Here is a 15,848-nt window from a genome sequence, read left to right as displayed (position 1 = left end):
ATGAAGGTTTGAAGGTGTCTTTCCATTGCTATCTTCTACAACTAATTTGTGCAGATGGATAAATTTTTTATAATTTTTTTTGAAAGTAAATCAAATCATTGTTAAGCAAGCCCAAACTTCTTTGAAAAATCCCTCAATAGGTATGTACCAAGCTTTTTTAACCCATATACAAAGATTGTCGACATTTTTTACCTCTCCAAGTTAAGTGTTGAAGTGCAGTTTTATGTAAAATTTACTAATTTTAGAAAAGTAATTTTTTTATTTTTGAGCTTTTCATGTAAATTGTGTATTTAGAAACCTTTTTCATATGATCTTGCACCCATAATTAAGAAGTTTCATGAAATTTTGATGTCATATATAAATGTTATGTTTCATTTACTAGAATTTTGATGTGAGCCATTTTTGTGGCTCATTACAAATCTAGTGTTAGGGGCTAGATTATGAAGGAGGGCAATCCATTTAAGGAATCTTAAGGCTTATGAGTCATTACATCCATGGAGGAGTTTATAGGGTAAAGGTTTATGGTGAACTCCAAAGACACAATCTTCAATAGCTCCAATATACATATCATGAGACAAAATCCTCCATTGAGGAAAAGTACTTTTCCCAAGTATTTATCTAACAGATAATAAAGACAATAAAGCAATCAGCTTCATCAATAGTTCAAGTAGCAACCCCAATAAGTAAAGTATAAATGTGAGTGTAGCTAGATGTAGCCATCATAGTCACATGAAGTGACCCAAGTGTGTGTGTGTGTGTGTGTGTGTGTGTGTGTGTGTGTGGTGGTGGTGAGCATGCAAGGACTCGCTACAATCACTGCGTGCGTGCTAGGGATGAAGAACAGCAGGCAGTCGATCGAGAAAGGGTAGGGATAGAAGTAAAAATCTCGTTTTTTAATATTAAGGGTGTGGGCCCATTGAGCAACGATGCGATTGCGTTGGGTTGGCTACTTGCAAGGGCCTATGGGGCAGCCCTCTAATAAGTTTGAAATTAGATAATGCAATTGATACTTTCCACCTTGGAGAGTAGGAGTCTTAAGCTGCATGGCAGGCCGAGAAACTAGATAAGCATTAGATAAGATAGGTGATGGAAAAAGCGGAGTCTAATTGTAGCCCAGCCCCTTAAAGTCAGGATGATGCAGAAGACTGAGACGATGCGAGCGACGTGGATGTAGAGGAGAGTGCATTCGAATCTGCAGCGAGTAGAGATCAGAAGAGCGATGGAGAAGCGAGTCCGCCATGCCAGCTTTCATGGCTTTCTGCGCCTCATCAGAGGTAGGTGGATGATGGCCGTCGTCTCCTTGTACATCCTCTTCTGCTCTGGGGCTACATACATCTTCGGCATCTACTCCGGTGCCATCAAGTCCTCTCTCGGCTACGATCAGCAGATCATCAACACCATCAGCTTCTACAAGGACTTGGGCGCCAACGTTGGCATCATCTCTGGCCTCATGAACGAGGTCCTGCCCTCTTGGACGGTGCTCGCTGTCGGTGGCGGCATGAATTTGCTTGGCTATCTCATGGTTTGGCTGGCAGTTACAAATCGCATCGCCCGGCCGCCGCTCTGGCAGATGAATGTCTTCATCTTCATAGGTGCGAATTCCCAGACTTTTGCCAACACTGGTGTCCTCATCAATTTTGTGAAGAGCTTTCCTCACGGGAGAGGCGAGGTTCTGGGCATCCTCAAGGGATGTGTTGGGCTTAGTGGTGCAATTTTCACCCAACTGTACCATGCCATCTATGGTGAAAATACGACGGGAGTCATTCTTCTCATCGGCTGGTTACCCACTCTTGTCACCCTCATGTTCATGATCTTCATCCGTCCCATGGCACCTGTTGAAGACAAGCAGGAAAAACGAAATTTCTACTACCTACTCTACTTGGCCTTGCTCCTTGCTGCCTTCTTGACACTTGCCATTGTTTTGGAGAACCTGCTGTCCCTCTCCTCCGCAGCATACCAAGTCTTGGGAGCTATCACTCTTCTCCTAGTCATCTCCAACATAGCCGCTGGTGTTCAGGCGGAACGTGGACTTGTAGCGCAACTCAAGCAAAGAGACAAACCTGGCACGGCGTTGTCGGAGTTGTCAACAACGCCCAGGGAACAGAAAGGAGAAGAAAAACCTTCAACTGAGTGTACACTAGCAGTAGATCACGTCATCAATGATAAGCGGAAGCCTATGGTTGGTGTTGAGCTTGGTAAAAGCTCCTGCTCACCATCCGAAACTTTAGACTCTGCTGCGAGTGTGGATGTCTTGAAGAATGAAAAACTTTCAACCAAGCCCAAGTTCATCACAAAGCTCATGCTTTTCTACAAAGCCTGGCCTAAAAGAGGCGAGGATTTTAGTATCCCACATGCCCTGTTGAGTCTGGACATATGGATCCTCTTCTTCGCTGTGACATGCGGTGTGGGCACTACGCTCACTGCCATTGACAATATGGGACAGATAGGAGAGTCACTTGGATATTCCAAGGTTGGCATTAGCACGTTTGTTTCCCTTATCAGCATATGGAATTTCTTGGGCCGAGTGATATCAGGATTTGGATCCGAACTGCTTTTGCGCCGTTACAACATCCCAAGACCGCTTGTGCTCACAGTCGTACTCGCCTTCTCATGTGTGAGCCATATCCTTATTGCATTCCCGTCGAAGGGAACGCTGTACATCGCCTCGGTTATAGTGGGCTTGTGCTTCGGGGCACAATGGCCGATAATGTTTGCTGTCATATCTGAGCTCTTTGGTCTGAAGCACTATGCCACATTGTACAATGTGGCAGCCATAGCAAGCCCTGTGGGATCCTATTTTTTGAATGTGAAAGTTGCCGGATATTTGTACGACCGTGAGACACATCGGCAGTACATGAGAATGGCGCTCTTGAACACGATACATGTGGACACAATGGCGCCAGCACCAGCGCCGGCAATGGTGAGAGGAGGGAGTGCGGCTTGCATGGGACCAGAGTGCTTCAGGCTTACCTTTGTGATCATGACGATTGTATGTGGATGTGGCAGCTTGGTGTCCTTGTGGTTGGTCCTCCGGACAAGAAAGTTTTATAGCCAGGACATATATGCCAAGTTCCGCATTGTGCAGACAGAGGGCAATGAAGCGCAGGACAAGTAAATGAGTAGTTCTTGACCAATTATTCTGTGCTACATGTGGTCAAGGCTTCCTTCTCTCTGGCCTTCTAAAGAAGAGGGCCTTTGTATTGTTGGGCCAAAGGGGGTCTCAACAACATTTCACTATTGTTTTTTTTATCAACAGTGAAATTTCATTAGAACTTTGTATGCAGGTACACCATGGCTAGCCACCCTGCTTTTTTTTATTGGTTATTACTCGAATGGGCATGGAAATCAGAATAGAGCTCAAATTTTCATTAGAGGACATCACTTTGTGTGCAGGTACATCATGGCTAGCCACCCTGCCTGCTTTTTTATTGTTCATCACTTGAATGCCACAGAAATCGGATATGGCCCAAATTCATTGCCATTTCATTTGTACTATACACTTCACTTTCAACTTTCAAATACCAATTCCTAGAACGTGTCTCAGCAAGACTCCGATTTGTTTGATGAAAGTAGGCAACATTATTCAGGTGGTTAGCTTTTGTTCCCCCAGTTGTTGAATGCTCTCTCTCTCTCTCTCTCTCTCTCTCTCTCAGATCAGTAAAGTATATTAGTGTTCAAACTTGCAATGAAAAACTTATCCTTTTTAGTTTTTTAGGGTTAAGAGTAAGAAGGCCACAGTCAAGGGGAGTTGTCTTGGCAGGAAAGGTGAGGGGCTTTAAGCGCGCTCGCTATGGTTCATCAGCCCTTGTGACATGTTGGTGTGGGTGTGGGGGCGCAATCCCGTAAACTTTAGCTGATGAGATGATTTCAAAAAAAAAAAACCATAAGGAGTTGGTTTTGCGTCGAATTTGAGGCAGTGCTCTTAGGGATGAATGCCCTTTCAATTTGCAAAATTGAAAGATGACAAACTTTCTTTTAGAAAAAAAAGGGAAGGCGGATGTATACTTTCCATCGAAGCAGTTTTAGTGATAGCCTTTGTTCTGCGCGTCAAAAAGCTGGTCAATGCGTGTATCAACCACCTCTTCCAATTCTTGCTCTGTAAACATCCTCGGAGTATCGTCCCGCTGAGGAGGAGTCTCTCTCTCTCTCTCTCTCTCTCTTTGTCGCATTGGCCTGGGACATTGTTGTTGCCTGTGGTCTCTGTTGACGTCTGCAAATGTGCTCCCCTCCCCGTCACGTGGTCGTCGACCTCCACAGAGTGCCACATCAGTGGGATTTTGTTGAGGTCAAACTAATACTAATTTTTGTGTGCCCTACTCACACGGTGCCTTTAAATTTAGAATTTTGTCACTAGGTCCGTAGTGTGATGAAGGAAAATTTGTCGAGTAAGAAGCCACTTGATCTCGAGGACGTGGAATACTATAGCATCTCCTCCCATTATGGAGAAAATGTCTTGACCCAAAAATTAATAAGTCTCGTGAAGCTGGGTAGCCTAGTGTGTAAGCACATCATTGAACTACGGATGGGAACCCATCAAGTGACAATTGTTCCCACGATATGGCCCGTTGTGGGTGTACTGTACAACATTGTACAACTGTTGCTGGAAGCAACCATCAAAACTTTCTGCAACCATAACCATGTGTGATACAAGTGTGAGAATTTAGACATTAGCTTAATGTGACTAATGTTAATGCTAATAAATATACTAATACCAATAACAAGAGAGTGCAAGATAAGAATGGAGCAATGGGACTAAATTGCACTTGAGGAGTGTAAAATCAACCATATACAAAAGAGGGCACCATATGTGCTTTATATATACGTTGAGGTAAGCGCTCAAGATCCTGGATATCTCTCATATGTGAAAATTTAGGTAGGTGGGATAGCACATGTGGAAACTTAAATAGGTGGAATATCACATGTTAGAATTGAGGTAGGTGGGTGGAAAGAACCCACCCTTACCAAGTTACTAACTTACTAGAGGTAACTTTGATATTCTCCCTTGAGGGTGGAATTTTCATTGCAACACATTGACTCCACATCAGATAGGTTGAATATCACATGTGAGAATTGAGGTAGAAAATCGACTCTTACCAAGTTACTAATTTACTAGGTAACTTTTACATTCCCCCTTGAGGGTGGACTTCTCAATGCAACACATTGACGTTAATGAGATATATACCTAGCATGAAAAAACTTTGTGACATTGATACAACAATAGCAAAGTAGCCATGTCATAGACAAATGCCATCCCCCCTCAAAGAGAAGTTCATCCAATAGGGATCAAACTCAAACTGCGAGATGAGGCTGTTTGATTGGTGGCGAGTATAGACTTGGTGAGATCAGTCTGCCCAATTTTATGCAGATGGTACATACACCAGCTTGATAAAACCATTTTTGACCAATTCTATGCGCTTTTACCATATGTGTCGGAGGATGGGAACTTTCTGAACACCGTGCGAGCCTCGAAAGGCTACAAGCACACAACTAGACTATTCTAGTAAGCAAAAAGGGGCAATGGTGTGTCACTCACCGCTCAATGCTTTCCGTCGTGAAGGATCTCGTGCCGAAAAGAAGAAGGAGCTTCTGCCGCCGATGTCGCGGCAATGCTTGAGTCTCTCTCTCTCTCTCTCTCTCTCTCTCTCAAGCATATATATATACACACACACTCGAAGGTAGAGGTAGAGCAAGAACACTTCTTTAGCATGCACCTCAAAGAATGAGGATGTTAGGTCAAAATGGACCTTTTATATAAATCTAACCCATTCACACATGAGCGCCCACAATGGCCAGTCATTGTAAAAATCATGTAAAAATGGGGTAAGTGATGCGCCTTTCATCGGCGATCACCTATGCACCTATAGGACTGACAAGCCCAGTCCACGACTCAAATAAGTTAGTAAGGCATCCGTCAAAGGTGATAAGGTGTCCACAAGTGGTTAACATGCCATCCTTCCTGATGTAGATTCCATCCTTGGAAGCTAGTGAAGTGAAGCCCGTTCGTCGAGGTGGAAGAGTATCTGAGTTTGTAGTCTTTAGCTTTCTTCAAACACTGTAAAATCAACCAAAAATGGCACAATAATGGCATTTACATAGAACTTATATAATAAAATATTATATGCAATGAATAGGCACACAGATTGCTTGGTAACATAATATTAAATAAATTTTTATCAGTAAACATTAAATTGTAATATAATTAAACGAATAAACACTTGTAAAGGTCAAAAAATAAACAATTCTAGGGTCGTTAATTTAACGGTCAAGAGGCACTAGAGGTCAAATATTAATACCATGTGCAACCTTCTCAATTTTCTTTGATCAAGTATATTGTTTAATCGCGAGAGCAAAGTATTTCATGTCCGAGGGCTGACTAGAGGCTATACCTAGAAGACCTTCTAATTAAGCTACATTAAAAGAAATTGCATATGAAATCATCACTTGAATTACTCCCTTTGTTTGATCCCCCAATGTTTTTTCCACATTGATTCAATTTTTGACGTGTGTGCTTATTATGTACGTATGTCTTGTGCTTTTTGCTTTTCAAGGAAAAGCACCCACACTGGGAACCTCTTGGGCTCTAGTACCATAGGCATTACATGTGAGGGAAGTAAAAAATCAAGTTGGGATTTCTCTTCCAGCTTAAGATTTTACATGTTTGGTACGTTTGTTTTTCTTGTTTATTTGTTTTTCACTGCATTTCAATTTTGTAACCTTGAAGGGTCATATTGACACTGTTACTCTCCCCAGGCTCATCACAATAGTAAACTCTTTTTATAATACTTAAACTAAAGGTCAAGAGGGATTAATCCCACTGGAAAGCACTAGTCCATTGCACACAATGCTTCATAGTAACCTAAAGGAACGATTGACAATTAGGAAGAACCTAAAGGAACCATTGATAATCAGGAAGGCATTTCCCATAATATTAAGAGAAGATCTCTAGTGTCTATCTTGGTCAAACTAGCTTAGTCATATTGCTTGATTCATAAACCTAGACAAAGAACTATGACATAAAATTATATTGGATCTAATGTTTAATACTAAGCAAATGTGTTAAATATTGTGCTACCAATCACAGTTAAAGCAGACAAACATAGATGCTAAAACAGACAAGAGGTAATGATAATAGACAGGACACACATGTTCGTGTTGATGATCGTGTTTGATTCGAAGAGTGAATTAGACAAAGATTGCATGAAGTTCAAAATCTCAACACTGTAATGCGTTCTTGTACACACTAGAAAACACAAGGAATACCTTTAGGAGGCACATCAATGAGAAGGGGCACCAACATTTATTGAACAAAATCAAAACAACATAAAGAACCCCAACCTAATTATTTGTATCCCCCTAGAGGGTCAAGGGAACAGGATATTGTAGAGATGGACGGGTAGCGCTAAGTCTAAACCCCTATCCTCGTCGTCGTCAAGAAAAATAAAGTCATCATCCGTGAGACCATACGTGCCATCTGTGTAATCATGTAAATCTTCATCATCATTAGTTGCACTAGGTGTGTATAGTCATCTTGGTCAAAAGAGTAAGCTTGTGCAATCGAAGAGACGTTCTCTACTAAGTAGAGATCTGTCGTGGTCAAGAGACGTATCAGCCATTCTAATTCCTCAAAATTCTTTTCATACGCTAGCGTATCTACCAAATCCCATTCACATGGAAGCACCAGGTAGACTATGTGAAAAACTTGTGAAAAGTAAAGAGGGTACCTCTCACCCAAGGTAGGAGTGGAGAATCTAGTGTTAGCGGGTATGCCGCGACGGACGATGGAGCACAGCGAGAACACTGCAAACTGTCAGTTCGACGACGTAGCTGACCCGACTAGGGCATGGAGGCAATCTCTGGGTTGTCAACCTTGAGCTAGACACGAACAACACTCTACAGTCACTAATCCTACCACAACACTACCATAAAGCAAAGAAACAGACAACGTATCATACGAAACACTACAAGCTCGAAACAGTCTCAAATCATATCAGAATGACTCGAAATCGGAGGGCAAGACTCACAAGGACAAATCCTATATGGCCAAACACCTAAACCCTGAAAACCATAACTGTAAGATCTCTAATCGCTGTTGCGATAGACTCAAAACAGCAATTTCCAAAGTGTCCGAAACTGATCTACAAAGACATCAACACGAAGAGCTTCTCGCCCTGATTCTAACGACTACTCGATCATTCCAAACGGATGTCGTTTGAGGTACTTACGACCAAATATAGCTCATAGCAGGCAGGCTCGCGATGTGGTCCTCGGCTTGCATTGCTTGCGTCGACGCAGAGAGCTCCTCGATGCTAACACGCTCCTACTCTCATATCTGCAATGTGATTAGTGTGCGCGACGGTGTGTGTGCGTGAAGCTCACTACTATGTGCTGCAGAACCCACGCCTGTATCTTAATTGAGATAACGTAATGTGTTTTTTACAAAGCCTTAGGTTTCAGATTATATACAAAGCCTTCAAACCTAATGTCCGGCCAAATGACCTGAATTGTCCCTAGGCTTCTACAGAGCTTAATTACAAGAAACTGAGTTGGCTTTACTCATGATACAAGCATCTGCGGCCAAAATACAAGTGCCGATTTAAAATATGAGGTTCTCGTGAACATTACAAAAGTGGCTGTAATGGCTCAAAATAATAATAACGGGATATTCGATGACGTCCATGAACTCGTATCTTCATGTTGCAGCATCCATCTTCATCTTCATTACTTCATCACCATCTTCATGTGGAATCTTTACAGAATCTTTGAGGAATCTTAATGGAATATTTGTGGAAACGTTGTTGAAAGGGCGTCCTTTCAACATCTAGCATACTAGCCATACTAGCCATATATGTACATACATATAACTTTTGGTTAATGTGAAAATATTATAAGGGTCATGTCAAAAGATCGTGTCCTTGTGCATAATGTTTTATGATGATTTTTGGGTCATATACTAGAATTTGTGGGTTTCCAAGCTGAACAAAACAAGTCGTTCTCGCATGGATACCCAAACTAGCTTCGGATGAGGTATATAGTATTCTATGATTTTTCTCTTTCCACGGTCTTCAGTCGGCTTTATCGTTACATGATTCAACTCACATAGGTCTATAGGTGATTGGTAAGAACACAACTTATGTTTAGGCACCCAGATTTGATCATTCCCTTCATAGTAGCCTTGGGCTTCCAATAGTCTTTTAGGAATCCATCACAACTTTTTCTTACATTTCTTGGAGTGAATGGGATGTCTCTTAGAAGGCTTCTATTTTTTAGCGTCAGAAATGGTTGCTAAAGAAGCTTTAGGGAACCATTTATATGTTTTCTTTCCTGTATTATGATGATTCTTGTGTGTCTCATGCTTTGTTTCAGCTACCGAAGTTGAAGCTCTAGAGGATCGGGCTATAGGTATAGATGGTTCAACCTCTTGGACATGCAATGTTTTGGGTTGTATCTCCTCAGGAGGTGATATCTTAGGGACTATCGCTTGAGTGACAGGGCTAAGAGTTGGTTTCTATGTTGGGACACTCTTAGTCTCTCAATCAATAGTGCATTTGGTCGCTATCATCCACGCATGTCCTAGGTTTATATTGCCTTCCATAGTTCAAGCAGGCATGACCAAAAAGTCTTGAGCTATGACCCCGTTGTTATAACTGACAGAAGAGTATCAGGTTTCAAAATTGTAGTTTTTTTGGTGTTGATACCCTTGACCTGGATGGTACTCTAAGATAGCTATGGATTTCCCAACTGACACCACACTCCATATGATAGCAAATTATATTTAGCACCCTGTCTAATAAGGCGTTATATAGAACTTTTCCATAGGTGCTATTTAACTCAATAGGGTATCGTAGAGGTGTGCCAGAGTCCAACCAATCATCCTCTGTTTCAACTTGAAATGCATGTGTAACTCCAAGGTTGGCCTCTCATTGGCGTCTAATACGTTGCTGTTGCTCCTTAGCCTCAGCTTGAGTTTGTATATTTTTCAACTATGCTTGCGTCTTGGCTGGCTTTTTTTAATGGATGGCATGTAGCTCCTCTTGGCTTAAAAGATCATAGTATCTTTTAAATAGACTCCCACTGAGGAATCCAATGGTTTCAACTCCATCAAGAGTTTTCACACGAATGGTATCTTGTGGGGTGATTTCACATACTCTATGATCCTTTTCTCGCATATTTCAACTTTTTCTTCTCATTACGCACTCCATATATAAGGAAGTTATCTCCAACCTTGATATCCTTGTTCTTTAAATGACGATCAAACCATTTCTTTCTCCTATCTTTCCTCCACAAGTGCATTTTGCACAGCCAATTGTCTTTCTTCATCGAATCTCTCAAGGATATATAAATGCTCAGCTAATGGGTTTCCATCCCAACCTTCTAATTGAGAAGCTACCTGCAGACTAGAAATTACAAACTCGCATGGCATAACTGCTTCTTAGCCATATACCCTCGGGAGGTGCACTATGTAATTATGTTAATATATAATGTGAGTTCGAAAGGAGGGGTTTTAAAATACAAGAAATTTAGAAAAATTAACAGAGATACACTAAAATAAGGGGTTTTTATCTTCAATTTTAGAAAAAAATCATAAAATAAGGGATCATTTAATTCATTTAGACATGCTAAAAGAGGGGTTTTTTTAAATATCCCGCAAACGCACGTTATATAGGGGGAACTAAATGGTGAACCCCACGAGCATATACCATTTTGAATGGTGTACAATTAATAGCCACTCTGTAAGAAGTACGATAAGCTCATAGAGCTGACGCTTGCTTCAAATCCCAATCTGCGTGATGAGCTTCCACTGCTTTGGTCAAGATAGAAATTGAATTCTTGTTAGTGCTCTCAGCTTGGCCATTTGCTTGTGGATAATACGGTGTAGACTTATGGTGGGCTATCATGAAGTTTGACGTGAGTTTCTTTATCACTACATTTATAAAATGAATGCCATTATCGCTCACAATTTCAAAGGGACAACCAAATCGCGTAATAATGTTCTCAAGGAGAAACTTAGCAGTTGACCTTGCATCAGCCTTGCGTGTCACCTGGCTTCCACCCACTTTGTCACATAGTCAGTGGCAACAATAATATATCAAGATTGAGTGTTAAGAGCTGCCAGACTAATTGGGCCTACAAATTCTAAACCCCATTTTTCAAATGGTTGAGTCATTTTAATAGGATGTAAGGGCATCTTATCCTTTCATTGTGTGATCTTGTAACATTGGTATTCATCACACCCTTTTGCAAAAAGTGATGCATCCTTGAATAAGGTAGGCCACCAATAGCTTGATTGCAACACCTTTCTAGTAGTTAGTTTCCCTGAAAAATGTCCTCCGGCTATACCCATGTGGGCTTCTTGCAGTATGTACAAATAGTCATCCTCTCAAGCAAACGTCTAAGAAAATTGTCCTTCCCTAGCTTGTAGAGAGTTCCTGCAATTAGAGAATAAGATTCACATTCCTTTAACATTTTTCAAGCTATATTCTTAAGAAGCTCTTTGGGTGGAAAACCATTAACGAAAAAGTTCACAATCTTCTCAGTCCATTCAGGAATGGTCTCGACTAGGAATAGGGAAGTATCGGGCAATTCATCATCGATTCTAATAGGGGCTTCACCATTGGGTATGAGAGACAAATGATCCTCCATGACATGTCTTTTATCGGGCCTCACCACAACGGTAAAATCAATCTCAAGAAGAATTTGTGTAATTCTTCCCGTGGAACAAAGTTTATTCACTAGATACAACAATGATTGGCGATCCACATAGAAAACAAACTTGTTGACAAGTTTGTTTTCTATGTGAAGGTAGTAGTGAAAATTGTTTACTGCATAAATCATAGCTAAACGTTCCCGCTTTGTAGTGGTGTAGTTCCTCTCAGCATCATTTAATTAATGACTTGCAAAGCTAATGGGGTAGTCCAATTTACATTCTCCTGGTTGAGCTAGAACACACCAAATAGAAAAGTTTGATGCATCAATATGCACATGGAAAGTTACATTCCAATCGGGTACTTTGTAGGATGGGAGCACTTGTCAAGGCCTTTTTTAATAACTCATAAGCATGGTCACAGTCAGCGGTCCAGTGCTTGTACAATGGGCGAGCTATCTCGACAAAGTTTAAAATAAAACGCCGATAATAACCAACATGGTCCATGAACCTTTGAACTCTTTATAGTTTGTAGATGGTGGAAAATTGAAAATGGCTCTGCTTTTCCTCTCATCTGTGGAAATTCTATTATTGGACACTATATGTCCTAAAATGACTCTATGTTTAACCCAAAGTTGGCATTTGAAAGGGTTTAATGAGATGCGATACAATCTGCACTTTTCAAACACTTTTCGTAAATATGATAGATGTTCTTTCCAAGAAGAATAAACACAAAGTTCATCTAAGAAAGATTTAACAAAACTCCCTCAAATATTCTCTAAAAGCAGTGTTTATTAATCTTTAGAAGGTAGCAGGGGCAATGGTTAAGCCAAAAGTCATAATACAAAATGTGAATGCTCCAAATTTGGTTATAAAAGCAGTTTTAGCTTGGTCCTCTAGTACAATTGTGATTTGATTGTAGTTAGAGTATCCATCCAAAAATCTATAAGCTTCCTTCCCTGTGACTCTTTCAAGCACATGCTCCGAATATGGCAAGGGGTAATGGTCTCTCCTAGTGGTGGCATTGACCTTCTTGAGATCCACACATACTTTGAGTTTCCCATTCTTTTTTGGCACAATAACTATTGGAGACAACCATTCTGAGTGCTCAATAGGGTATATGAATCCGCATTTGACAAGCTCTTCAATCTCTTCTTGAGCAATTTTTGCATACTTAGGATTCATTGGGTAGGGTCGTTGCTAGATTGGTTTAGCCATGCTATTCATGGGGATTGTGTGTTGCACCATGGAAGATGGAACACCTTTCATATCATGATATCTCCAAGAAAATATATCCTTGAATTCCTTGAGAAGCTCCTTAAGTACATATTCCTCAGTCTCTATTAGATCTTGGACAATGAAAAGAGGTTTGGACTCGTCACATGGGTCTGCTAACTCTATTTCCTTAACTATCACTAGACCATCATAGTCTCCATTGCTTCCATCAATAGGTGTTCTCTGGGCCTTTGTATACACAACCTTACGCTCCTCCATCATGTAGGGTTTGAAATGCTCAAGTGAAGGATGTAAATCTGTGGGATCTTGTTGCTCTGTGGACTGTGATTTCTCTTCCGCTTCCTTTTGTTGTTGAGCTAACTCTTGATCTTTTCGTCTCCTTACGGTACGACTCAACTTTGGCTTCTCTGTAGCTTCTAGTTGTGTAATGTCAATGAGTTGTGGACTGCACCACATAATGCTTTGAAGGTATTTACCCCAGTTATCTACCAACTTCAAATGAGCCGGTAATCTGGATCTACCTAGGTGCTGGATCTAGATCCCTGTGGGTCTCTTCTACAAAACCCATTAATTGCTTGACTCACTTGATCTCCATGGTAGGGTTTGGGTAAGTTCTTATCTTCTTCTTGGGTCCTAGCCATTGTAGCTCATGGTGATCTTCCTTGTTTTTTTCTTTTCTAATGGTCATTTTAGTCTCCATGGTCTCACCTGAATCAGAATCCTCTTCAACATCGTTCATATATATGGGGTCGTCACCAGTCCATATGTTGGTCTTTGAACTGGGGTCTGACTTTGTATCTTTTTGCGATTTCTTCCTTCATTTTTTCTTCTTCTTTTGAGATTGGCCAATTGATGTTGTCTCTTTCTTCAAGAATATAATTTTGGTTTTGGAGCATCAATCGTGTGAGTATATATACTGGTACCACATGTGTACTTTGTGATGGCTCCTCGATAACCTCAATTAAGTTCAATGGCGTGATCTTTGGCGCATTTATTAGGACATTGGGCAATCAAATGATCTATGCCACATAGATTACACATGATTATTGGCATTTTAGATGTGCTCGCTTGATTGGTTTACATTAGTGTGGCATTCTTTTGTAATCTAACAGGACACTCAGCTACACGATGTGGACCCCCACACTTCTAGCATTTAAGAGGTGGTCTCTTGGTAGTGAAATTGATATTTTGGCCACTTGCTAAGAGTGTCTACTTGATAGACAGGTTTGACTTGTCTCCAATAGTCCTCCATGTAGTATTGTGGACTTTCTTCAAGTGTATCAATCCCATAGGCACTAATATGGTCTAACTTGAGCTCGCAATTCACACAAGCAATAGATGACTTACAACCCCATGATTCATAGAAGTGATTCTTGGATGTGGGGTTACGATCCTAGCATTGGAGGTGGTAATGGTGTTGTTTGAACAATATTTTAGACACTAGGGACCATGTGTTGTGACGATTGTTCAAGAGGTGGGCCCGGCATCAATGCATGCACTCGAGGTGTGTTCGTCCATGCTAAAGTTGATCTATCGGCCATCGTACGTTTAAATACTATGCAATCCTTGGCTTGATGACCATACCTCCCACATGATCGCAATTCCCATTAAATTTTACTCTAAACATAGGGCATTCACTGGTACTATGTGGACCAAAGAAAATTGAGCACCATTGTTGCTCCCTTCTTGGATACATATGATTGTTTTGTGGAGCATGATTGTCTCTAAGACTTTCTTGAATGGCCTTGGTGAGATCTGCTAAAGTCATCTCAGATATCTTTAGCTCTTTAGCAATAGGCTTTATGGTCATTGGCTCATGCCCCGATGCTTGCGAGCTAGTAGATTTAGGCTCGGCAGGCACTCTTTCTCCTTGAATCATTAAATTTTGCTCCACTTGGATTGCATTGGTGGTGACTGCTTCCCATGTGGTGATACCTCTAATGACTAGGCCATTGTAGATATCCTCATGTCGTAGTCTCCTAATGAATCTATCAAGAAATTGGTTATTATTGAAGCATTCATTTGGATTACAATGAGAATTCAAATTCTTCAAGCGACTAATAAAGTCTCTCACGGACTCCCCTTCCTCTTGTTGGGCTTTCTAGAGCTTAGATGCTACACCCCAAAGCAATCCCTCTTGTATGTACACTTTCAAGGACAATCTCCTAAGATTAGGGTCAATCGTTTTCTCCCCTTGGAATAGGCCTACGCACCTGCAAACTAATTATGTGTGCAAGGTGAACCTCTAGCACAACATGAATTAGCAAAACAAAAGCTAGAAATAAAACTTAAAAATGCAATCATACTTGCTTGCTTTGTCACCTCTGTCTCTATTAAGCCCAAATCCTCAATGTGCTCCTTTGATCAAAGAATATATATCAAAGGGTTCTTTGATTGAAGGTTTTTAACGATTATACACTGTATATAATCTGAATAATACATATTATTCGGATTTTCTATGTATAAACCAAATAATGAGTATAATTTTTATTATACGGCCGTATAAATGCAGCCCATGTGATAAGTATATGCTTACTTTTATAGATAACTTCTCAAAATAGACAGCTAATCACTACATGGCCGAGAGATCCTTTACCTTCTCTCATTTTTTGCACTTTCAAGGCACTAGTCGAGACTCAACATGGCTACCACATTAAAACTATCTGTACGGACCATGGTGGGGAGTACACTTCTTATAAATTCAAATATCTATTCTTTCTGCTGGCATTTGACATGAATTATTTGTCACCAATCACTTGTAGCAAAACGATCGTGCAAAGCGCAAGAATCGTATACTATTCAAAGATGTTTGTGCTATGCTTCTTCAAGCTAGCCTCCCAGACGCCTATTGGAAAGAAGCTACTGCCACTTCTTGCTATATTTGAAATCGTGTCATGTCCATCCGCAATCCTACTAGTATGCCCTAAACCCTCTGGCAATGTCATCCACCTCATCTTGACCACCTTCTCAT

The 15,848-nt window shown here is 40.8% G+C and overlaps 1 protein-coding gene across 1 annotated transcript; it reads left to right on the top strand.

Annotated features, from left to right (window-relative positions):
- The first annotated feature begins 1,096 nt into the window (after nt 1-1,096).
- LOC147441601 (protein NUCLEAR FUSION DEFECTIVE 4-like) lies at nt 1,097-3,640 on the top strand. The gene has a single exon (XM_086483757.1). It carries the CDS (start codon nt 1,220-1,222, stop codon nt 3,113-3,115), a length of 1,896 nt encoding a protein of 631 aa, XP_086339883.1. The 5' UTR covers nt 1,097-1,219; the 3' UTR covers nt 3,116-3,640.
- Nucleotides 3,641-15,848: the final 12,208 nt, after the last annotated feature.

Source organism: Adiantum capillus-veneris, chromosome 15 (genome assembly GCF_014529385.1).
Source record: "Adiantum capillus-veneris isolate H3 chromosome 15, ASM1452938v2, whole genome shotgun sequence".
In the NCBI taxonomy this organism is placed as follows: domain Eukaryota; kingdom Viridiplantae; phylum Streptophyta; class Polypodiopsida; order Polypodiales; family Pteridaceae; genus Adiantum; species Adiantum capillus-veneris.
Note: the sequence above shows the minus strand (reverse complement) of the source record. Positions and strands in the feature narration are given on the sequence as shown.